At 38.9% G+C, this 25,633-nt stretch overlaps 1 protein-coding gene across 1 annotated transcript in view; it reads right to left on the bottom strand.

Annotated features, from left to right (window-relative positions):
* The window catches only part of LOC145988140 (cyclic nucleotide-gated channel alpha-1-like), a 103,369-nt gene that overhangs the window by 22,564 nt on the left and 55,172 nt on the right, over positions 1–25,633 (bottom strand). The window contains exons 6-7 of the mRNA XM_083122971.1: positions 4,459–4,605; positions 2,467–2,676 (exon numbers count right to left, since the gene is read on the bottom strand). Of these exons, the coding sequence (XP_082979097.1) occupies positions 2,467–2,676; positions 4,459–4,605 (357 nt within the window). The remainder of the gene's footprint in view (positions 1–2,466; positions 2,677–4,458; positions 4,606–25,633) is intronic.

The following is a 25,633-nucleotide window of genomic DNA, read 5'->3' as shown; positions in this document are numbered from 1 at the left end:
ATTAATGTTAGTAAAGTCTACTCCAAATGAAAATAGAAAGAACTGCTATTTTCATTTATTAAACAAGTAAACAGTTTAGAACTTATTAATCAAGCTTCAAATGTCTGGTATTTGTATTTTTGTTATTTAGTGTTGCTTCTCTGCCACTAGATTCCTTTATTATAAATTTCAACTCTTCAACTATTGTAGTGCCGCAGTAGACCAGTCATTAGGGCATCTCACTACCATGCAAGAGACCCGGGTTCAATCCCCAGTGGGGGAGATCCGGGATTTTTTCCACCTGTTCAAGCAGCTCCGGCGCCCACCCAGCATCGTACAAAGTGTGTACCTGGAGGAATCTCTGGGGGGTAAAGGTGGCCATGGCCGTGGTGCTGATCACATCACCCCCACCTTCGGTCGTGATCAAGGTGTGTGTGTGTGTGTGTGTACTTATATTTATTAGGTTTCTTTATTATAAATTTCAACTCTTCAACTATTATAGTGCCGTGGAAGATCAGTCGTTAGTGTACCTGATTACCATGCGAGACCCAGTTCTATCCTCAGTAGGAGAAACCGGGATCTTTGCCACCTCTTCAAGCCGGTCTGGTGCCCACCCAGCATCGTACAAAGTGGGTACCCGGAGGAAACTCTGGGGGGTAAAGGCAGCCAGGGGCATGGTGCTGATCACATCACCTCCACCTTCGGCCGTGATCAAGGGGAGCACTTTACTTCTTTTTTCTTTTTTACTTTACTCCTTAAGTATTATTTTTAATATAAAAATGATAATACATTAAAATATTCAACATGAAAAGAATGTCATTAATAAAAGAAAATTATGTTGTATCTTCAGGAAGAACATTTTAGTGGGCATATTCCATGCAGGCAAACTACTGAAAAATACGTATTTCACAGCAAATTAACAGCAAATATATGAAGTATTTTTTCTATCATAAATAAATACAAAAAATAGCAATAATTTTATTAAATTTCTCATAATGATCTTCAACAAGCAGAATAATGTAATATTGTAAGATTTAGGCTAGGTCATTGTTGTCTAAGATCATAATTTTACTTTTAAGTTAAATATGTGTTAAGTATGTACAGTAAACTCTTTTTAATTCAAAGTTGGATAATTCGTTACCCCCACACCCCCTATACGCCTTCATGGCGTGGTGCTATGCACAGGGGAACACTTTACCTTTACCTTTTTTTATAATTCGAATTAGTTGGTAATTCAACAGAAGTTTATTCCACTTGAAATTTCTATTGAAACCAAATTTAAAAATTCATACGTATATAATTCGAATATTTGAAACTTTTATTTGGATAATTCAAAGGTAGCTATCCCGAGACAACAGTAGTGAAGAGAAAGTTTCTGTTTGCTGGTATGCAGACTCCACGATCTCCTCAATAGCTTGGGATTGCACACCCCTTTTGTGTGCAGGTGTTCGTCCTTGAACCCCCAAGAGCCAGTGAAAGACTTCTTATCTGCCCTGAGTTGTCAGTTGTGATTAGTCAGGGTACATTGTTCAAAATGATGAAGCATGGCATGTTGAAACTCAAACAATCATTAATGATAACTTGTTTCACACAATTAAATGAAATTGAAAATTTTGTAAACTCTGTAAAAAGAAAGAAACAAAAATCATGTACTTCTTTCTGTAAGTCAGAACAGGTAGCTAATGTTGTTACAAATGTATTTCATTTTGTGTGTTAATACAATGTACTTAAAAGTTTCTTTCATTTACTTACTGGTAGCTTAATTATATTGTGAGAGGAATTGTTTTTGGCTTACACTATAGGACCACACACAAAATACGGAAATTCTTATGGTAAAGTCCACAATTCTGTATATTTGTTTTTGTTAATTCGAATTTTGGATAATTGGATATTTTTCATGTCCCTTTGGAGTATGAATTAAAAAGAGCTCACTGTCTTTTTTTTTATGATTTGTATATTGTGTCTGTATATTTTATTATTATGTACAAACTGCTATAAGAAGGCATCAAGATGTTTTGATAAATCTAAACTCTAATATAAGGAATAAATATAAATAAGTGAAGTGATTCTATTCCCCCATAATCTAAGAGTCTTGGCTTCGATTCTTTGAGAACACATTTCAGTTGTTTAAATACCACTTAAACTGTATGAACAGTTTGGTTTTCAGGTTCTAATTGCTGTATGAGTAATTTAAAATACAAAAATAACATTTGGAACAATGCTATAAATTCTCTTGAACTAATACAACATATAACAATATTTTCATGTAGAATATGCAATATGCCAGGCCCCGTGACAGAGTGGTTAATACATCGTGCTATGACGCCAAAGGTCCTGGCCTGGGCATTGATGTTTGTGAGTGTCCATTCATCAAATTTCATCGTATCATCACTCATGCCCATCTTAGCAAATTAGCGAAAAGTGGCACAAAAGCGAAGTAAAATAAAGGGAACTCAATCAAGCAATCAATCAATATGCAATACTTACAGCAACATGTTTTTGAATTTGTTCTTTTTGATCAGGAAAAGGTATCATTGCTCTGGTGAAATCTTGCATCTCTAAAATAAATACTTCACAGCGACTGGCACACTTAACATGGTGTGAAGCAGTATAGCTGATAACAAGTGTGGATTCTCCTAAGACAGTGCCACCAGAAAGTGAAACTAAAGGACTTTCATCATCTTCATCTGTAAGAATCTACAACAAAAGAAGGAAAAATTTGAAATATGTATATTAACACTCATTTTCATCTTAGTTTGCTAGAATGTTCAGAGTGGTCAGAAAGTCGACATAGCTCCTAGCCCCTTTTACTTCCTACATTACGATGGTTGAATGCTTGATATGGTCACATACCTGATGGTTTAAGAGTCCAGAACATTTGAAATATAGAAATTTTTATTTTGTGCAGTTACCGTTTCATTCCATTTTAATTTATCCATGCTTTTGGATTTTTCTCTATCTTTTCATGTGCGTGTGTATTGTATATACTGGGTGGGGCACCTAAAAGTACCACAGCAAATAGTTCTGAAACGCGAAGGTTTACGGCAGTTCTGACGTCACCGATGTAAATGTGGTCAAGGGGCCCAGTGGACAGAGCATGTCTGGTCTCTAGGCGCCATCTTGAAATCTGCCATCTTGAATTTAACTTCAGAATTTTAAATGGGAAGGGGGTGATATGATATATCAAATCAGGTTACAATTTCACGAGAAATGCAATGATGAAGGTTGTTTCGACGTACCTTCAACCAGTAAAACGTTATGATTGAATTCTTGTACCAATTTGCTTCTTTTCGAGGTGTCAGATATTAACATTAAAATGTCTTTAGCACGTCAGTAACACATTGAGATCAAAGTGATGTCTAGGGAGAGAAGTTCACATGCCATTGCACATGATTTTCATTGGATACATCCACGAAGTGCTGCACATTATGAATTGTTGTCTCGAACAATTACAGTGTGATGCTTCCATTAAATGAAAAGTCCTTCACACTGACGAGGCTAATTTTCATGTTCATAAGGAAGTCCATAAACAGAATTATTCAACGATTTTTATCTGAAAACCCATTTTGGACAGATCCCAGCCGAATGGTTAGTGTTGGTAAGTCAACTATGTGGCATGCTGTATGGAACATGATTGGTTAGTCCATTTTCCTTCGACGGAACCTTAAATGCTTAGAGCTACTTGGATTTGTTAAATGAACAGGTTTTATCATCCTTGCTTACGGAAGAAGGTACTTTTTACAGTTTCTTTTTCAGTAGGGCAGAACACTATGGGAACGTTATGAGACAGTTTCTGTCCAAAGTTAGTTATCAGATGACAAGTGTTGCATATTCTGTTTATTAACTTCACCATGAACAGAAACATTAGCATTGTCATTGTGGAGGACTTTTCATTCAACGGAAGTACCTGTTCAAAACTGTAATTGTTCAAGACAACCATTTGTAATTCGCGGCTCTTCGAGGATGTATCCGATTAAAATCATGTGCAATGGCATGCAAACTTCTCTCCCTAGACGTCACTTTGATCTTGATGTGTTACTGACGCACTAAATACATTTTAATGTTAATATCTGACACCTCGAAAAGAAGCAATTTGGTACAAGAATTCAGTCATAACTTATTACTGGTTGAAGATACATCAAATAAACCTACACCATTCCATTTCTCTTGAAATTCTAGCCATATCATATTACCCCCTTCCCATTTAAAATTATAAGGTTGAATTCAGGATGGCGGACTTCAAGATGGCTACTAGAGACCAGACATGCTCTGTCCACTGGGCCCCTGGACCACATTTACATCGGTGACGTCAGAACTGCCGTAAACCTTCGTGTTTCAGAACTATTCACTGTGATACTTTTAGATGCCCCCACTGAGTATTATATTAAAATTTGTAAATTGCTGTATTTCTACATCTGGACATAATGTCAGATAATTCATTATAAATAACTTGTAAATATACATGAATTCGTATATTACCTGCACAATTCCAGTAACAATATAAACCATTCTCCTTTTGATCTTATTCTTGAGAAAAATTTCTTCTCCTGGCATTAGTAACCTTGACTTCATATGTAAGGAAAGTGCTCGCAATGCATTCTGTTCCAAGTTTCGTAACACACGTGACTGAAAATTAAAAGAAAAAAAATATGTGTTTGTATTTTGAATTTGTAGCTTGGTTTGTAGTCAATTTCCTACCCATAGGTTAAACATAGTAACAAGAATGAATCACAAATTCATGAAAAAGGTGAGGAAACAAAGAGAAAAAAAATCATACCTTAAATGGAAACGTACATGCCTTTGTAGTTCCCTTGAATGCTTCCATGGTTTCCACAAGCTCATGAAACACTTCTGCAGAAACATTTATTTATTTTTATTTATTTATTTAACAAAAATTCCAAATACTGCATTAACAATTTTACATTGGAATGTATAATAGTAGAAAAAGAACAATAAAAATAATAAATACGGAGAAAAAAGTACTCACTGTATCTGCAAAACTGATTCTTCTTCTTTGTTCTATTAATTTCAGTGGTCTATCAGATCTGTCAATGAAAGAATCCAACAGCACCTAATAGATGCGAAAAAAGCCCAACCCTCTACTGGTCTTGCTAAACATATCAAATACAATAGCCATAAAATTCAAAAGGTAAAAGTCAATCACACTGCCCACACACTAATAGACACCAAAATTAAGGAGACACATGCCATAATGCAATTCCCACATGAGCTAAACATCGATAGCTGACAGGCACACCACACTTGGATTCCCTACTACAAAAGTTAACACCGGGAAATAGCAGACAAAACAGACGTAGACAACACAGACGCAAACGTACACTTAACAACAGCATACCTAGCAGCAGCCGGAGAACTACGAACAATAGAAGCACGCCTAGCAATAGTACAACAAGTTCCAACAAGGATGGTGGCAGTGGGCACTGAAATTAATAGAACAAAGAAGAAAAAAACAGTTTCGTAGATACAGTGAGTACTATTTTCTCTGTATTTATCTACTACCGCATCTATCTTCTCCCAATTATGAATAAAAATAACAACATAAACAAAAATTACATTCAATAAAGAGCCTAACATATATTTGTACAATAGCCTTTTAAAATTGTCTATTTGACCTGTTAACTTGTTGAATTTGTTACGAAACCAAAAGGACCAAGTAAAGTAAATAGTTTCCCAAAAAGGAATAGAGATGGCAGCACCAGGCATGCAAGATTAAGAATTAGCATAATATACGTGAATAACTATATAAATAAGAATAAAACGAAAGGGAAAGATGAAAAACAATAAAATCTAATATAAGAAGATAAAGAATAAATATAAAAGAAATACATTATGTATATATTCGATAAATCAAATCAGTGATCATATGTAAGTTAATACGAAAATTAAAGAAGTCAAAGCACTGATACAAGTTTGTATCTTTGAAGAGATCTTGAATCTGTCTGATGTAATTTACCTTTGCAATAGTGGAAATTTTGTTTACCCCAGTGGTAGCACATCCCAGTTGCTACACTTTTGGTTGCGCATTTCAGCCGTAGCACCTACTTGGATGCGTGTGTCAGTCGTTTGGCACCAAGTATACACATTGTTGCACACATTTAGTGTTGGCACATTTGAATAACAGCCGCAAGGGAGGAGATTAGTATAATTCCCAAAGCTTAAGGGAAAACGCTGGAAAAAGCATATAGAAATTCATAAATCGTCAAAAAGCGGAAATAGAAGAAAATACAGAAGGAAGTCCATATCCAGACCATCCATTAAGAAGGAAGTCCATATAGAAGAATATACAAATTGATGGAAAAAATAATAAAAGATATAAAGATAATAATTGACTGTAAGTGAGAATTATAGAGAAAAGTAGCTCATCATGTAATTATTATATTTCCATGTATCCTTGTTTATATAATATATTCGTTTAAACGTCTCCATTGGAAGGCATCCTGTCTGGTTTCGTTGTCTACAAAGAACCCTACCCTGTAGATATTCTAGCTGTGGTTTAAGATTAAGGTTTATGCACCTTGCACCAAATAGAGGTAGCAAATTGGCTGGGTAGTCTGTAGAGCAGGGAATTCTGTATGAGGCATAACCTTGGCTTCTGAGAGGCGTAAAGTTGAGTGCTTCTTGTTTTGGAAAATGGCACTCGAAAGTTAATTTCCTGAAAAAGGCGGTAAGTTCTGATGTTACTCTCATTTACTATTTTATGCAGGAATACATGGTATGCCAGTTTTTGTCTCTCGTGAGGTGGTTGGATATTTAACATTTTCAGTAGAATAGGCTTTTGTAGGTGTTTAGTGGATGGATTTCGGTAACGAACGATGGCCAGGAAGAAATTTAAAACAGAATTTAGTCTATCTACAGGTTGTTTATTTCGGTAAAACGATAGAGTAGACCCAATATATGCATGGAGCCCTTAGTGACTGCGGAGATGCGTTCAGAAAAGGAAAGTCTCTTATCAAATATGACACCCAGGTCCTTCTGTGTTGCAACTCTTTGTACACAATTATTATTTATGATGTATTTTGTGTTTAATGTGTTTTTCTTTAAGGAGAAGGTCATTGTAGTACATTTTTGAGGGTTAAGTTTTAAGTTCACACCACTTTATTAGGGAGTCAATATTATTTTTCAGAAGTGCCATATCACTGAAATTTGATGTTTTACTGTATATTTTGCAATCATCGGCAAACAAAAGGAGGTTCTTGCAAGAGTCGCAAATATATTCTGGAAGCTCATCAAGATACAGGATGAAGAGAAGAGGCCCAAGAACACTGCCTTGGGGTACACCAGAAGATAAAACTTCACAAGAAGAAGAGATTCTGGAAAGTACAACTTTTTGTTGTCTATTTTGGTGGTAGTGTCTGAGCAGAGAGAGAAATTTTCCATGAATATTGAATCGATGAGATAATTAAGTAGCAAGTAATTGTGGTTTATGGAGTCAAAAGCTGCGGCGTGGTTTGATAAACCGCATCCGCTAAGGTGCGAGGATTATAACCCACCATTAAATAGGTACGTGAGTGCCATGCAGATGAATGCGGTGTGTTGTTGATAACCGAGACTGCTGTTGGTAAGAAATCGGACCAATCAGTGGGTTTGGCATTGGCATAAAATTTGATCATTCATTCTAGCGTCTGTTGCATTTTCTCAACTAAGCCAAGGCTCTGTTGAAATCCTGGACTGACAAAACTTAGTTCAAATTGGAATTTGATGGCCAATTCTTTGAATAAATCTGAAGTTTGACCTGGAAGTTGGTCGACAATAATTTTTTATGAAAAGCCAAATGGTGATATGATTTTTGTGTACAGAAAATCTGCTAAAACTTCAGCAGTGAGAGAATGTGTTGGTGCGGCTACTACGTAATGCGTGGCTGCGTCAGTGCACGTGATCACATAGCGATGTCCCTCTGGTCCTGATGTGGCGTATGGACCACATTGATCCAAGGCAATAATTTGGAAAGGTGTCAGAGAAGTCCTTGTTTGTAGTTCGAAGTGCTTTGTTTGGCGGGACTGCTTAAGTCATGCACACTGTTCACATTCTTTGCATTTCTTGTATGTGGAGGATTTCTGAGAAGGAAAATAATAACGGTCCTTCGCATAGGCATATGTTTTATAGTATTCAAAATGGTTGAGAGTGTGTTGAGAAGAGTGCACTTGTTCGAACCATATATCTTGTAATGAATTTGGGATGCACGTGAGTAGCCTTTCCTGTTTGTCTGAACTTCGTGTCCTTCTGTAAATAATGTCATCTAGGGGACAGAATTAGTGGCTGGTTCTGTCATATTTAGGATCAGCTTCTCTACTTCCAATTAAATGTAGGTAAATATTTTTGAGAAAAGGGTCTGCTTGTTGTTACTTGGCAAGGTCAAATTCACGTGTTCTCAAAACACACACAATTTCATCTTCCAGGAGAGGAGGAAAGGTTTCATCTTGGATCCTCGTGTTGGCATCCGAGGCACTGTTGTCAGTTCTCTTTAGATGTTGAATAATGAAATTGTAGTTGGACAGAAATTGTGAAAAACGCCAAAGACAACCTTTTAGGGTTGTTGATTGTCGTAAATTTTGAATACATTTGGAATCAGTGTGTAATATAAGAGTCATTCCATGCCAAATCAACACAGATATGTGCAATTTCCAACCTGACCATCTCCGATTTTCATGAAATTTGGGGAGTTGAAATTATGCATGGAACTTAGTAACTACGAAATTTTTAAGTTTTGTTTGTCTTGTAATTTTTAAATTATTCAAGTTCAAAGTTAGCAGAAATTGCCTTTTTTGAGCCCGCTTAGCTATAATAAATGTGCCGTAACTCCGCCACTATTTCACCTAGGAAGCTCAAATAAAGCTTATTGTACAGGGAATTGAACAAGCTTTCCAGTGATATATAACAAATCTACCTTTGGATAAAAATATAATTTTGTCACGTGACCTTGACCTTTGACCTTTAATATCTCAAAACATGTCATCACCAAGAATCGTGAAAAAAATATATTTGGTCCCTCATGCCATACTATAAAACATCTCAAAAAATCATTCTGGAACTGCAATTGGATCAGAAGATACAAAATAATATGTGTAACTATGTGACTGATAAAAGCCTCATTACATGAACTATGACGAGTCAAGAGTCCTTTAACACCCCCTACAAAATGTAAAGGAGTTATCCTGGTCCTGAAAGAAATAGATTAGGCACAGGGAGATCTCTAGCTGTGTGTGTCAAGCGCAGGTCCAGCATAGTGTTGACCGCCATATTGAATTCAACACAAAAATTTCAAAGGCAATGGGGTGATGTGATATATCAAATCAGGCTAGAATTTCACGAGAAATGAAGCAGCGAAGGTTTTTCCAACTTATCTTTAGCAAGCGAAAATGTATTACTGCATGCTTGTAAACATTTTCTCCTTTTCGAAGTGTTAAAAACAAAGCATTAGAATGCTCCTAACTTGTTAGGAACTCATCGAGATCACGCTGACATCTAGGGAGAGAAAGAAGTATATGCACCATTGCATATGATTTTAATCAGTGACATTCACCAAATTGTTGAATAGTGAAGAATATTGGAAAAAGTATCTCAAACAAATACATGACACTTTCTTTGGAATGAAAAATTCATCAGTGACGACGCTAATTTTTATGTTTATGGTAAAGTTAATAAAAATAATATGAAATACCTGTGATTTGATAATCTACAATAGACAGATTCCAGCTGAATGGTTGTTGCTGGTAAGCTAATGATGTGGTATAGTGTATGGGAACGGGAATGGTTGGTCCATATTCAACAACGGAACCTTAAACGGTGAGGGCTTCTTGGATGTGGTAAGTGAACAGGTTTTTCATCCTTGCTTATGGGATATGGCACTTTTGCAGAGTTTTGAAACAGGACAGTGTGTGACCACACTATGTGAACATTTTGGTAATTTCTTCATGGTAAAATTCTAGGTAGATTGATAGGCAGACGGGATATATTAAAAGGCCTGCACATTCCCCATATCTAACATCTTAGGAGGACTTTTGCCTTCAGAAACATTTTAAGAGAATAGTCCATGCACTAGAAGTCCCTAATATTAACCATCTGAGAGAAGGCATAGTTGGTGCTTGTGATGATGTTGCACCTGCTACATTGCCAAATGTTCTATGAGTAGTACGATAAAGCCGCTTCTGCAACATCAAGTGAGCCGCAGTGTTGCCAGCCCACCCCAAGAAAATTTCACCATATGATATTTTACAGGCGAAGCTAACCTACAAATAGGAGTTGGCAACACTGACTAGTTGCTTCTCAACGTCTTGGAAAACGTCATAAGACAAATATCTTAATCTTTAAGAAAGTCGACTTCCAGTTTGTCAAGATGTTACTTCCGGTCTGTCAAGAAAATTTTCTTAAGACAAATATCTTAAGACGTTTTCCAAGACATTGATTTTCTTGGCTCCTAATTGAGCTAGGATGATGATTTTAGGTTTGTTGGATGGGATTCGACGAGAACTATTCGACTGGCAAATAAAATCGATTCTACCCCCCTCTATTTTTTTCTAGCATACTGATCTATTGCATGCTAACCAAACCTCTTGGGAGGCAGGGGGCTCTTGTAATGCCACAGGTCCTCCACATGTATGTATGTATGTAATGCAAGAATAGCATATACATAAATAACACACACCAAACTCAGCACCATCGTGAATTAGCCTTCCAAGATTTTTTTTATTGCAAAGTATTTATTTTGTGACACTCCACTAAATATATAAAAGTAACATACCCCACAAATATTTTCAACAAGATGCAATCTGTGAAAATTTGCCCTATGTGTGAAACTAGTGTTTCAAGTAAAAATTTTGAAAGACCCTGCCGTACCTGTGTACCTCTTAAGCATGTTACCGCTACAGAACCATGTCCCAGGTGCGGTATACATATCACTATTGGTAATCTGAAAAAGCATATAACAACATGTAAAGTCGTAGGAGCATCGTCGACCAGCTCGACCAAGAGGAAAGCAAAAGCTGACTCGCCACCATCCGCCAAACCTGTCAAGCCTGTGGCGAAAGCAAACCAGTCTGCTTTCGAGGGTTTGTTAGAGGACTTTGTCCTCACTTCGGAGGGCTCAAGTGACGTGCGTAGCTTTTTGGAGAACGTGCAAGCCAAAATTATTTCCATCCTCAGCGATGCGCTTGCAACGCACTCCACCAAATTCTACACATCGCTATGTTGCCAGTACAAGAAGCCGTCTGATGAAATTTATAGCTTCTACCACAATACCAAGGTGAAGACGCTGCATCTGGCGGATGTCGACAACCTAAAGGCCATCTACAACGAGTTTGCCGAAGAGCTGGTGGCCAAGCAGGAGGAGCATCAAGCTGTGGTCTCAGGAGGTTCGCTATGTGGTGAACCTCACGAACTGTGTATCAAACTTAACAAGTTTGTGCCTCTCTCCGCGTCAGCTACGTCCCCTTACCATGTACCATTGCGGCAAAGAAGGGTGTCCTGAATATTCAAAACAGTAACGCCAAGTGCTTTCTTTGGTCGGTGCTTGCAGCGTTGCACCCTGTCCACCGGAAAAAAACAATCACACCGAGTTAACCACTACAAGCAGTACGAGCCAGAGCTGGAAGATGCGATGGTTGGGATGGTGTAGGTCTCGGATATTCGCAAGTTCGAGGCCTGCACACACAACCTGCAGTTGGCTATCAATGTTTATGGCCTCACTGAGAAAAATGTGGTGTACCCTGTTCGGGTGAGCGACGTAGACAACAATGATGCTCGAGAAATCCATCTTTTACTCATCAAGGATGAAACTCACCATCACTACACTCTTATTCGCTCTCTCTCTCGGCTTGTTTCTAGCCAAACAAGCAAACAAAAACACCACATAGAAGTTTGTCTCAGGTGCTTGTCAATGTTCGACGGACAGGATCAACGCAGTTACCAACATGTTCGAGGCTCCAACATCGCTGCCGAGAAGTTCGCTCGCCACAAGCTCTACTGCAGTAACAACGAGCTGGGGGTGGCAGTCTTGCCCAAACCTGGTACTGTATAAACATTTCACATGCACAGTGGCATGGTAGAGTACCCTGCTATCATCATCACCGATTTCGAGGCCTTCCTCAAACCTATCTCCACATGCGATCCCAATCCCAAAGTTTCCTCTACTACCCCTCACCAACTCCACGTGGCCTCGAGTTATGCTTATGTTGTGGTGTGGCGAGACCGACTTGTTGACCCCGAGCCCTATGTGTATCACAGTCCCGACGCAGTCAAACATTTTCTAGAAAGGATGGTTGTGGAAGCCAACAAGATAGGGAGTTCCTGTTGACCCCCAAGTCTATAGAATCGCTGTCTTCTGACGACGAAATTGAGCACGAGGAGGCTACTACCTGTCCTGTGTGCACCACGAAATTTAGCACCAACAACCGTAAAGTTCAACATCATGATCACTTCAACAGTAGATACATTGGTCCTTGGTGCAACCGCTGTAATTTGTTGGCCCGGGACCAGCGCTTCATCCCTGTGTTTTTCCACAATGGCTCGGTGTATGACTTCCACCATCTGGTGCCACATCTGGGGTACGACGACATGCGAATCAACGTCCTGGTGCAGAACGAGGAGCGTTATATTAGCTTGAGCAAGTGGGTGCGAATCCCAGAATCAGGCTCTTCCATCTAACTTCGTTTCCTCGACTCCCTGAGGTTCCTCCCGGCCAGCCTCGATGCTCTGGCTAAAAAGCTCAGGGACGAGCAAATGCTCATCACCTCTGCCAACTTTCCAAACTTGGATGCCCGTCTCTTCAGGCGTAAGGGGGTCTACCCCTACGAATACATCACCGACTGAACCAAGTTTGCGGAGAAGTCGCTGCCTCCTCGAGCGAAGTTCTACAGCAAGCTGCGAGGCTCAGGCATATCTGAGGACGACTACAACCATGCTCAGTCCATGTGGCGTCCATCCAGCTGGATTGCCAAAATCTTGGGGACTACCACAATGCCTACCTAAAACTCGATGTGACGATCCTCGCTGATGTGATCCAGGCGTTTCGTGCAACTGCGAAGACCATCTACAAGTTGGACCCTGTATACTTCTACAGTCTTCCTGGACTGGCATGGTCGGCCATGCTCCTTGTTACAAAAGTTAGGCTTGAGCTTCTTTCGGACGTGGACATGATGCTGTTTGTAGAACGTGCCGTCCGGGGTGGAATGGTCCAGGTGTCGTAGCGACACTCGCACGCCAACAATCGCCACATGACCACCGGTTACGACCCCTCCCAACCATCCAGCTACATCATATACACCGTCATCAACAACCTCTACGGACACTCTATGATGCTGTCACTCCCCTCCGGAGGGTTCATGTGGGCTGATCCCTCCAAATTTGACGTTGAAGATTTCTGCGATTTGGATCGCGGGTTTTTTGCCGAGGTGGACCTTGAGTTCTCCGAGGAGTTGCAGGACATGTTCTGCGACCTTCCGCCAGTCCCGGAATTCAAATGCCCGCCTGGCTCGAACCAACCAAAGCTCGTCATGGACTTCAAGCCCAAAGAGCGTTATATTCTGCACTACCGAAACCTCTGGTGGTTGATGAAGCAAGGGGTTACCGTCTGCACAGTACATCGAGTGCTTATGTTCGTGCATTCTCCATGGTTGAGGCCATACATCAAGCTCAACACCGAACAATGCACAGTCGCTACTTCTGATTTCGATCGCGATTTCTTCAAGTTAATGAACAACGCAGTGTTTAGGAAAACCATTGAGAATGTGCGGAATCGTGTGGATGTGAGGCTAATATCAAACAAAGCACAATGTCGCAAGCTTGTAGCAAGCCCGTTATTCAATTAACGTACTATTTACAATGTGCAGCTTGCTCTGGTGCATATGAGGAAGAGTGAGGTGATGCTCAACAAGCCAATCTATGTTGGTGCCTCAGTATAAGACCTAAGCAAGCTGCGTATGTTTCAAATATATTATGGGATACTATGCCAACACTATAACGACAATATCAGCCTACTCTACACGGACACAGATAGTTTGGTGTACCACGTTTGCATGGACTACGCATATAGGGATATAGCCACGGTACCAACTTTTGTGAACCTTTTTGACACGTCAGGCTATTCCCAGCTGAACCAATACAAAATCCTGGCTCGCAACAAGAAGCTGCCTGACAAACTCAAAGACGAGAAGGACGGAGATGTAATTCTTGAGTTTGCCGGTCTTCGCGCCAAAGCCTATGCTATTCGGGCAGAGGGTTCCATCACAAAAAATAGCTAAGGGTGTGGGCAGGCAGGTCGTCCAAGAGCACCTCAAGTTCGAGGATTACGTCGAGACTCTTCAAACTAGGATGCCAATTCTAGGAGTGGAGCAGCGCATCCAGAGTGTCGACCATGTGTTGACAACCAACAAGGTGAGAAAGGTTGCCCTGGACGCACGCGACGACAAGCGGCGTGTTCTGAAACGTGGGATTCACACGCTCCCGTGGGGCCACTATCGTCTAAAAACTAGTAGGACATGCCTCAAATGTAGTAGTATGAAGTAGTAGATAGTATGTATGAAAAAAACCTCATGTAACAGAAGTTCCAATTTAATATAGCCAAGATACTAGAACAATAGTGTTTGTGTTCAAAGCAAACAGGTGGAGGTTTGGGATTTTTTTTTTAACGGAACTAACTCCCTGCCGTGTCCTATGGGATGAAAAAGGGGCATACGCAGGGCCAAAGAGGAAGTTTCTTTTGTGCGCTCAAGTGTGATTATTTCTAAAATGCATCAAAATTAATTATTTTTTTCCAGATTACCCTCAAAAAATCTTCTCCACAAATGTAAGAAGATGTTCCATGAAGTATGCTCAATTATCAACCTCCACTCTTTGCAGTACATCTTGGACACTGCGTTGCAGGTTAACAAAAAATCTAATGTTTGAACCTACGGTCAGTATAATTTTTATAGAATTATGCGATCTTTTTCTTCTTGTACTTAAAACTGTTCGGTCACTCTTTCATTCTTGACATCATACACAAAAGTTTTCTCTGCAATAAGGATGACGCTGCACAGGGTGTAGGCGGGCAAGGCATTGTGGAACTCACAGACAATCTTGATGTTGGTGCGATCGTTAACAACCACCTGCTTTCTCTTTGATGTGTTAATGACGAACATGGGTCTGCGAGCTATGAACTCATTGGGGTTGTAGTGCACGTACACATTGCCGGAGGTCACTCTCTTGTAAACTGTGTATGCCTCGTACAGTTTCAGGTAGTCGTTGTTTGCAATGTTCAGGAGTAGTGTGATTTGTGATATTATAAACTCGATAAATGATGAACCCCCCTCAGGCAGATTTGGCTACACTTAAAACTTGCTCAACATGCCCATATGAGCTTTTTGCTCAAGTGCGGTACTCCGTCTAATCCAAGATTTTTGTAAAAATGCCCTCGGGAAGTTCCTGTGAAATGATGAGCCCCTCAGATTGATTTGTCCACACTTACAAAAGGCACTTCTGTGAGATTGTTGTCCATAATCCTGTCAAAAATATGCCCCTTTTGATATTTTTTTTGTCTACACCTAAAACTAAGCCAAACGTATTAACACACACACACCCACCCACCCACCCACCCACACACACACACACACACACACACATATTTACTTCCAGTCCACTTCCGGTCCACTTCCGGTTTGCCTACTTCCGGTCCACTTGTGGCCTATTTCTGGTTTATTTATATTGCATCATGTTTTGCAACAAATTATTAGACATGTGTTGTTTTCTGATTGGTTGGTAATGACATAATGTGATGATGTGTTATATTCTGATTGGCTTATTGTTTCAGATGCTTTCAATGCGGTCTGTGCTTAGGCTATATAAAGAGATTTTGCATAGCATATCAGCCAGTATTGTGAGAGTTGTTGAAGAGTAAGGGTGTGTTGTTGCAGTGCTGCTCATATTTTTTCAAACACAAAAATATTGCAAATTTATATAAATTGAATTACAAATCTATTTGATTTAATAGACAGAATTTTTGACAACCTGTCTTAGGTTTGTTAAGTATAGAGTTTTGATTTGAACCCCAAGAAATTTTATATAAATACCAAAGCCAAAAATATTAACACACATACACACACTAAATATACAAAACACACTGCTGAACCCAACTGATATTTTTTTATTAAGCATAGAATTTTGATTTGAACCCCAAGGAATTTTATATAATAAACATAACAAAATTATAATATTTATTTTTGTTTAACAGGTACAACAAGTTCGGAGCACATAAGCAGTTTCTGAGGAATACAAGGCAGCAGCAGCAGCAAGCAATTAACTTATAGAAGGCAGTGTGTATTCTATCTAATTGCATGGATAATCTTGACACAGGATTTTTTGAGAGAAGATGTATTTCAAAATACATAAAATCTAAGTCACTTGTTGAAGATTTAAAGCTTAGATTGTTTGGCCTGTCCGAGTATGACCTGTTTACAGTGCAAAATGAAACTGAAATGCAGTGGGTGCTTGCCAGTGACAGGCCATTCCAATGCCTCTATCTCAATTTTATCACCAAGTTTGAAAGGCTTGTATACAGCAGGTTCAGGAGAATTGTTGGATCGTTTGTTAATTTTTATACAGACAGGTGCCATTATGATTTAAGGTTGAAATTGTTTGACAATTATTGGTTCAACAATTGCTATGAGCATTGTTTTGAGTATAGGATGCCCATGATTGCATCTCAGAGTTTAAATTGGAGACATTATACATATTCAAATAAAATTATTAACAGAATATCTATAGATAAGAAGATTGAATTTGTTACAACTGATAATGGGAATTTGTACAGTGGTGAAGATTTCAATCCAGAGTTTGTATCATATTCCAACTATATATATTTGAATGAGCTTGTCATGTATTTTATAAGGCAAAAATTTAGAGATTGCACTTATGATTGTATTGTTGAGGCACTGGGGCAGAATAATTTGCATGACATATGCAGCTGTGGGAGAGTTTTGTCCAGCCTCTCAGTGTGATTTCAGGCACAGGAATCTGGCAGTTGGGAATCAACTCGCAGCAGGCAGCCCTGATTATTTCAGCAGAGACAGCAATCAAGGTAAATAAATATTTGCTGCAAGTGTAAATCCCTGCCCATTATAGCCAGGCTCGGGTCTGTATGCAGGAAGAGGCAAGATATTTGTTTGAAATCTGCTTGGGTATAATTTTCTGAATCCTGTACCTAATAACAGCATCACAGCATAACTCTGATAGAGACAGGGACATTGAGTATCAATATTCAGAACAAACCTCTATAAGATATGACAACCTGCAACAATCTGGATGTATGAGATGTTTTATTGATTCTCTATTTTTCAGGCTCTCTTGTTACAATCTTGTTTCTCTCTATTGCCATCCCTATAATAATATCTGCCACATGTTCTATGATTATATGCTGTATAGGATCTTCTCATCAGTGTAACAAATTTCCTGTCTTGTTTCACATGCAGTTCCAAATCCCTGCCCATCACATCCAGGCTCGGGTCTGTATGCAGGAAGAGGCAAGATATTTGTTTGAAATCTGCTTGGGTATAATTTTCTGAAGCCTGTACCTAATAATAGCATCACAGCATAACTCTGATAGAGATAGGGACATTGAGTATCAATAAAATATTCAGAACAAACCTCTATAAGATATCACAACCTGCAACAATCTGGATGTATGAGATGTTTTATTCATTCTGTATTTTTCAGGCTCTCTTGTTACAATCTTGTTTCTCTCTGCAATATTGCCATCACTATAACAATATCTGCCACATGTTCTATGATTATATGCTCTAACAACATAAACCTGAAAAGATATCTGTAATCAATAACTTGTCAGTAATCAATTCTAACAAGTTTAATTTTTAATAGGCTCTTCCTGTCTTGTTTTACATGCAGTTCCAAATCCCTGCCCATCAGTGCTGTAGAAATATCAGCCAGGCTCAGGTTTATGTGTAGAAAGAGGTAAGATATTTGTTTGAAATCTGCTTGGGTTTAATTTTCTGAAGCCTGTGCCTAATAATAGCATCACAGCATAGCTCTGTCAGAGATAGGGACATATTTTTCAGGCTCTCTTGTTTCAATCTTGTTTCTCTCTGCATCACTATAATAATATCTGCCACATGTTCTATGATTATATGCTCTAACAACTTCAATGAAAACATATTTGTAATCAATAACTTGTCAGTAATCAATTCTAACAAGTTTAATTCTTAATAGGCTCTTCTCCTCATCAGTGTAACAAATTTCCTGTCTTGTTTCACATGCAGTTCCATCCCTGCCCATCAGTGCTGTAGAAATATCAGCCAGGCTCGGGTCTGTGTGCAGGAACAGGCAAGATATTTGTAGTTGAAATTTGCATGCAATAATCTGGATGTATGAGATGTTTTATTGATTTTATGTTTCTGTATTTTTCAGGCTCTCTTGTTACAATCTTGTTTCTCTCTGCAACATTGCCACCACTATAATAATATCTGCCACATGTTCTATGCTAACAACTTCATAATCTAAACCTGAAAACATATCTGTAATCAATAACAGTAATCAATTCTAACAAGTTTAATTTTTAATAGGCTCTTCTCCTGTCTTGTTTTGCATGTAGTTCCAAATCCCTGCTCATCAGTGCTGTAGAAATATCAGTCAGGCTCAGGTCTGTATGTAGGAAGAGGCATAGTTGAAATCTGCTTGGGTATAATTTTCTGAAGCCTGTACCTAATAACAACATCACAGCATAACTCTGATAAAAAAGCAGCCATTAATGCAGATATTTGTGAAAACATTGACAGGCAAGACAGTGACCCTGGAGGTAAATTCAGAGGACACTGTTGCTGCTTTAAAGCAGAAAATACAGGATAAGAAGGGAATCCCTCCCGATCAACAGAGGCTCATATTTGCATGCAAGCAGCTTGAGGATGACAGGGTGCTTTCAGATTACAACATACAGAAGGAATCAATAAAATATAGTTATATTCAGAACAAAACCTCTATAAGATATGACAACCTGCAACAATCTGGATGTATGAGATGTTTTGTTTCTGTATTTTTCAGGCTCTCTTGTTATAATCTTGTTTCTCTCTGCACCATCACTATAATAATATCTGCCACATGTTCTATGCTAACAACTTCATAATCGATGCATGAAAACATATCTGTAATCAATAATTGTCAGTAATCAATTCTAACTCATCAGTGTAACAAATTTCCTGTCTTGTTTCACATGCAGTTCCATCCCTGCCCATCAGTGCTGTAGAAATATCAGCCAGGCTCGGGTCTGTGTGCAGGAAGAATCATGATACCTGCAGTGGTACATAAAATTTTGAAATCTGCTTGGGTATAATTTTCTGAAGCCTGTACCTCATCACAGCACAGCTCTGTCAGAGATAGGGACATTGAGTATAAACTTAATTGAAAACATATCTGTAATCAATAAGTCACTAACAAGTTTAATTCTTAATAGGCTCTTCTCTGTGTTGTTTCACATGCAGTTCCATCCCTGCCCATCAGTGCTGTAGAAATATCAGCCAGGCTCGGGGGGTCTGTATGCAGGAACAGGCATAGTTGAAATCTGCTTGGGTATAATTTTCTGAAGCCTGTACCTAATAATAACATCACAGCACAGCTCTGTCAGAGACAGGGACATTGAGTATAAATTTTATTGTGAAAACATATCTGTAATCAATAATCATTATTCTTGTCAGTAATCAATTGCTTCTCATCAGTGTAACAAATTTCCTGTCTTGTTTCACATGCAGTTCCATCCCTGCCCTTCAGTGCTGTAGAAATATCAGCCAGGCTCAGGGGGTCTGCATGCAGGAACAGGCATAGTTGAAATCTGCTTGGGTATAATTTTCTGAAGCCTGTACCTAATAATAACATCACAGCACAGCTCTGTCAGAGACAGGGACATTGAGTATAAACCTCTATAAGATATGACAACCTGCAACAATCTGGATGTATGAGATGTTTTATTGTTTTTTGTTTCTGTATTTTTCAGGTTCTCTCTTGTTACAATCTCATTGCCCTGCCACATGTTCTATGATTATATGCTCTAACAACTTATCTGTAATCAATAATAATTTTTCTTGTCAGTAGCTCTTCTCATCAGTGTAACAAATTTCCTGTCTTGTTTTGCATGCAGTTCCAAATCCCTACCCATCAGTGCTCAGCCAGGCTCGGGTCTGTATGTAGGAAGAGGCAAGATATTTGTTTGAAATCTGCTCTGAAGCCTGTACCTAATAACAGCATCACAGCATAACTCTGTCAGAGATAGGGACATTGAGTATAAATTTAATTGAAAACATATCTGTAATCAATAAGTCAGTAATCAATTCTAACAAGTTTAATTTTCTTCTCATCAGTGTAACAAATTTCCTGTCTTGTTTCACATTTCCAAATCCCTTCACATCAGTGCTCAAGCAGGCTCGGGTCTGTATGCAGGAAGAGGCAAGATATTTGTTTGAAATCTGCTCTGAAGCCTGTACCTCATCACAGCACAGCTCTGTCAGAGATAGGGACATATATCTATAATCAATAATTCTCAATAATCAATTATAACAAGATTAATTTTCTTCTCATCAGTGTAACAAATTTCCTTCTTGTTTTACATGCAGTTCCAAATCCCTTCACATCAGTGCTCAGCCAGGCTCGGGTCTGTATGCAGGAAGAGGCAAGATATTTGTTTGAAATCTGCTCTGAAGCCTGTACCTCATCACAGCACAGCTCTGTCAGAGATAGGGACATTGAGTATAAATTTAATTATATTCAGAACAAACCTCTATAAGTTATGACAACCTGCAACAATCTGGATGTATGAGATGTTTTGTTTCTGTATTTTTCAGGCTCTCTTGTTACAATCTTGTTTCTCTCTGCAACATTGCCATCACTATAATAATATCTGCCACATGTTCTATCTAACAACTTCATAATCGATGCAAAAAAATAAACCTGAAAACATATCTGTAATCAATAATAATCTTGTCAGTAATTAATTCTAACTCATCAGTGTAACAAATTTCCTGTCTTGTTTCACATTTCCAAATCCCTGCCCATCAGTGCTGTAGAAATATCACCCAGGCTCGGGTCTGTGTGCAGCAAGAGGCAAGATATTTGTTTGAAATCTGCTTGGGTATAATTTTCTGAAGCCTTTTTACGTTGAAACGTTTATATAGGAACAATGGTGGAAAATATCAGAATCAGATTATCAGCAGCAGCTATAAAGCAGCAACAGTGTCTTCTGGATTTACCTCCAGGGTCACTGTCTTGCCTGTCAATGTTTTCACAAATATCTGCATTATATGTATATTTATAATAGCTGCTTCTCTATCAGAGCTATGCTGTGATGCTATTATTAGGTACAGGCTTCAGAAAATTATACCCAAGCAGATTTCAAACAAATATCTTGCCTCTTCCTGCATACAGACCCGAGCCTGGATGTGATGGGCAGGGATTTGGAACTGCATGTGAAACAAGACAGGAAATTTGTTACACTGATGAGAAGATCCTATACAGCATATAATCATAGAACATGTGGCAGATATTATTATAGTGATGGCAATAGAGAGAAACAAGATTGTAACAAGAGAGCCTGAAAAATAGAGAATCAATAAAACATCTCATACATCCAGATTGTTGCAGGTTGTCATATCTTATAGAGGTTTGTTCTGAATATTGATACTCAATGTCCCTGTCTCTATCAGAGTTATGCTGTGATGCTATTATTAGGTACAGGATTCAGAAAATTATACCCAAGCAGATTTCAAACAAATATCTTGCCTCTTCCTGCATACAGACCCGAGCCTGGCTATAATGGGCAGGGATTTACACTTGCAGCAAATATTTATTTACCTTGATTGCTGTCTCTGCTGAAATAATCAGGGCTGCCTGCTGCGAGTTGATTCCCAACTGCCAGATTCCTGTGCCTGAAATCACACTGAGAGGCTGGACAAAACTCTCCCACAGCTGCATATGTCATGCAAATTATTCTGCCCCAGTGCCTCAACAATACAATCATAAGTGCAATCTCTAAATTTTTGCCTTATAAAATACATGACAAGCTCATTCAAATATATATAGTTGGAATATGATACAAACTCTGGATTGAAATCTTCACCACTGTACAAATTCCCATTATCAGTTGTAACAAATTCAATCTTCTTATCTATAGATATTCTGTTAATAATTTTATTTGAATATGTATAATGTCTCCAATTTAAACTCTGAGATGCAATCATGGGCATCCTATACTCAAAACAATGCTCATAGCAATTGTTGAACCAATAATTGTCAAACAATTTCAACCTTAAATCATAATGGCACCTGTCTGTATAAAAATTAACAAACGATCCAACAATTCTCCTGAACCTGCTGTATACAAGCCTTTCAAACTTGGTGATAAAATTGAGATAGAGGCATTGGAATGGCCTGTCACTGGCAAGCACCCACTGCATTTCAGTTTCATTTTGCACTGTAAACAGGTCATACTCGGACAGGCCAAACAATCTAAGCTTTAAATCTTCAACAAGTGACTTAGATTTTATGTATTTTGAAATACATCTTCTCTCAAAAAATCCTGTGTCAAGATTATCCATGCAATTAGATAGAATACACACTGCCTTCTATAAGTTAATTGCTTGCTGCTGCTGCTGCCTTGTATTCCTCAGAAACTGCTTATGTGCTCCGAACTTGTTGTACCTGTTAAACAAAAATAAATATTATAATTTTGTTATGTTTATTATATAAAATTCCTTGGGGTTCAAATCAAAATTCTATGCTTAATAAAAAAATATCAGTTGGGTTCAGCAGTGTGTTTTGTATATTTAGTGTGTGTATGTGTGTTAATATTTTTGGCTTTGGTATTTATATAAAATTTCTTGGGGTTCAAATCAAAACTCTATACTTAATAAACCTAAGACAGGTTGTCAAAAATTCTGTCTATTAAATCAAATAGATTTGTAATTCAATTTATATAAATTTGCAATATTTTTGTGTTTAAAAAAATATGAGCAGCACTGCAACAACACACCCTTACTCTTCAACAACTCTCACAATACTGGCTGATATGCAATGCAAAATCTCTTTATATAGCCTAAGCACAGACCGCATTGAAAGCATCTGAAACAATAAGCCAATCAGAATATAACACATCATCACATTATGTCATAACCAACCAATCAGAAAACAACACGTGTCTAATAATTTATTGCATAATATTGGGTAATAATTTGTTGCAAAACATGATGCAACATAAATAAACCAGAAATAGGCCACAAGTGGACCGGAAGTGGACCGGAAGTAAATATGTGTGTGTGTGTGTGTGTGTGTGTGTGTGTGTGTGTTAATACGTTTGGCCTAGTTTTAAGTGTAGCCAAAAAAAATATCAAGAGGGGCATATTTTTAACAAATTTATGGACAACAATCTGACAGAAGTGCCTTTTGTAAGTGTGGACAAATCAATCTGAGGGGGCTCATCATTTCACAGGAACTTCCCGAGGGCATTTTTACAAAAATCTTGGATTAGACGGAGTACCACACTTGAGCAAAAAGCTCATATGGGCATGTTGAGCAAGTTTTAAGTGTAGCCAAATCTGCCTGAGGAGGGTTCATCATTTATCGAGTTTATAATATCACAAATCACACTACTTTCAGGTTGTAGTTCTCACGCTGGAATATCTCGTTCCTGCTATTTTTGAGATAGATGTTCTTGATCTTGCAATTGTCGAACTGGCTCGAATCTTTTCCTTGGTTGTTGTCCTCCCCTGTCTGGAAGAGCACGACCACAAACTCTGGCATATTGTACCGGATGCTGTTAAACTGTGTGTTCACGTCAAATTCAAAATGGTTGCCAGAAGCAGGTTTCTGCATGCACTGGTAACCGTAAAATCGGATGGGTACTTGGGGATTCTTCAAAATGTCTGCTTTGTACTTGAGAGCGTAGTTAGTTTCGTATTCCACTACGGGCATGTGCAGCTCCATGGACTGGATGATGCACTTGGCAGGATCAGGTAGTGTGTTGAGAAGTGCTGAACCATCTGATCTCAAGGTGCTGTAACGCATCAGCGCATCGTTGTCGTTGGCGCTTCTAGGAAAAGTGATGCGCAAACCACCCTTCCACATAATCTCTGTGTAGTCGGAGAAGAAGCCAGGAAGCAGGCGCATGGGAAACAGTACTGTGTGACTTTGAGTTTTGATTTTTGTACTTGCTTCGAATCCCCCTGCCTGGTAGTATGCTGCATCGGTCTTGGAGAGTTTCAGTGTTCCCACAGCTGTAGAGGTAATCCCGGGGTAGTCAACCCTATCGATTACGGTGCCATGCTTTCTAACTTCCACCTGCGAGAATAGGTACGGCACAAAATTATCTACAAGTCTTAAATTTGCATTGGCAAGAAATGCTTAGGCGTTGTCTCTCTTCACAACATCAAACTTGATATACAAATCAGCTCTGTGAGGGTGAATAAACCCGTCCCCGACGTCCACGTAGTATTCTATCTCTCGATTTGCTTCATTGAGGTTGGCAAACATGCTACGATTGGGTGGGAAGGACTGCAACTCGTAACTTTCGATTTTCTCCATAATGGTTATTTATTATATGTTAATCTCCACGACGGCAGTGGTCGTGTCTCCTGCAAAATCAACCATCTCTCCCTCCTCGTTGGTAATTGCCAATTCTATGTTGTCTATGCGATTAGGAAAGTATATCGGTGGGGAGGGTGTGTAGATAATTGGCTCCATGAACTCAGAGTTTGGTTTGAACGTAGCGATAATACCTGTCTGCTTGTGACTCCCTGGGATGCCGTCCGAGGATTTTGTGATCATACCTTCTGCCACATTGCAATGTATGTTCAGAGTCTCGATGGCTAGAAATTTAGGAATGTTAGCACCGATGTGCTTGATGCCAGGTTCGAGCTTTGTGTTGTTCTCGAATCCCAAAAGGTCTCCGATGGTACCCAGGTCTACGGTTTCTGTGGCAGACACTAGTTCCACCCTGAGTTACAGAATTTTGCGACAGCAATACACTTCTTGGCAATTGAGCCTGCAAGGTAGACAGGTTGTACTGGCCAGGGGTGATGCTGATTTTTTCGCTGCCAATTTTGATGGTATTGTTGTGTACCGTCACATTAGGTATCAGGTACATGCTGTAGAATGCAGGAAGAGCAATAGATTTAGGATAGATGATATCGTCATGCAAGGCGAGTTTCAGAAGCAAAGTCTCGCTTGTGAGATGGAATACCCCCATACTGCTTCAGGTGCCACAATGCTTTCTGGAAATCCTTGATCGTTGGGTTATTTAATTGCGAGAGTAAGACAAGCATGGAAACGTAGAGATGGCCACAGTTCACATCGCTGAAACCCTGAATGCATTCGTCATTATAGTAGAGGTTGAGAACACTGAGATACTTTACCAACCCAGCAGGTGGTATGTCTCCGAATGAATCAAAAACAAATGCTTTGTTGTTGTTGGTTTTGAGGTAGCATATCCAATGTGTACCTGGATTTTCGTAACTGTCTAGGTTAACCACACCACACTCTTTTTTCTTCACAACAGAAGGTAGAGGATCAGACATGAAAACGCCCCTGAAGTGCTTGATCCCCAACGATTCAATCAAAGATTCAATATCGAAGTTGGACAGGGGCTCTTTTTTTAAAAAAAACTTTTTCAAAGCTT

This window comes from Lepisma saccharinum, chromosome 5, assembly GCF_977018435.1.
Source record: "Lepisma saccharinum chromosome 5, izLepSacc3.1, whole genome shotgun sequence".
Taxonomy (NCBI): Eukaryota; Metazoa; Arthropoda; class Insecta; order Zygentoma; family Lepismatidae; genus Lepisma; species Lepisma saccharinum.
This window is presented reverse-complemented; position numbering and strand designations above follow the sequence as displayed.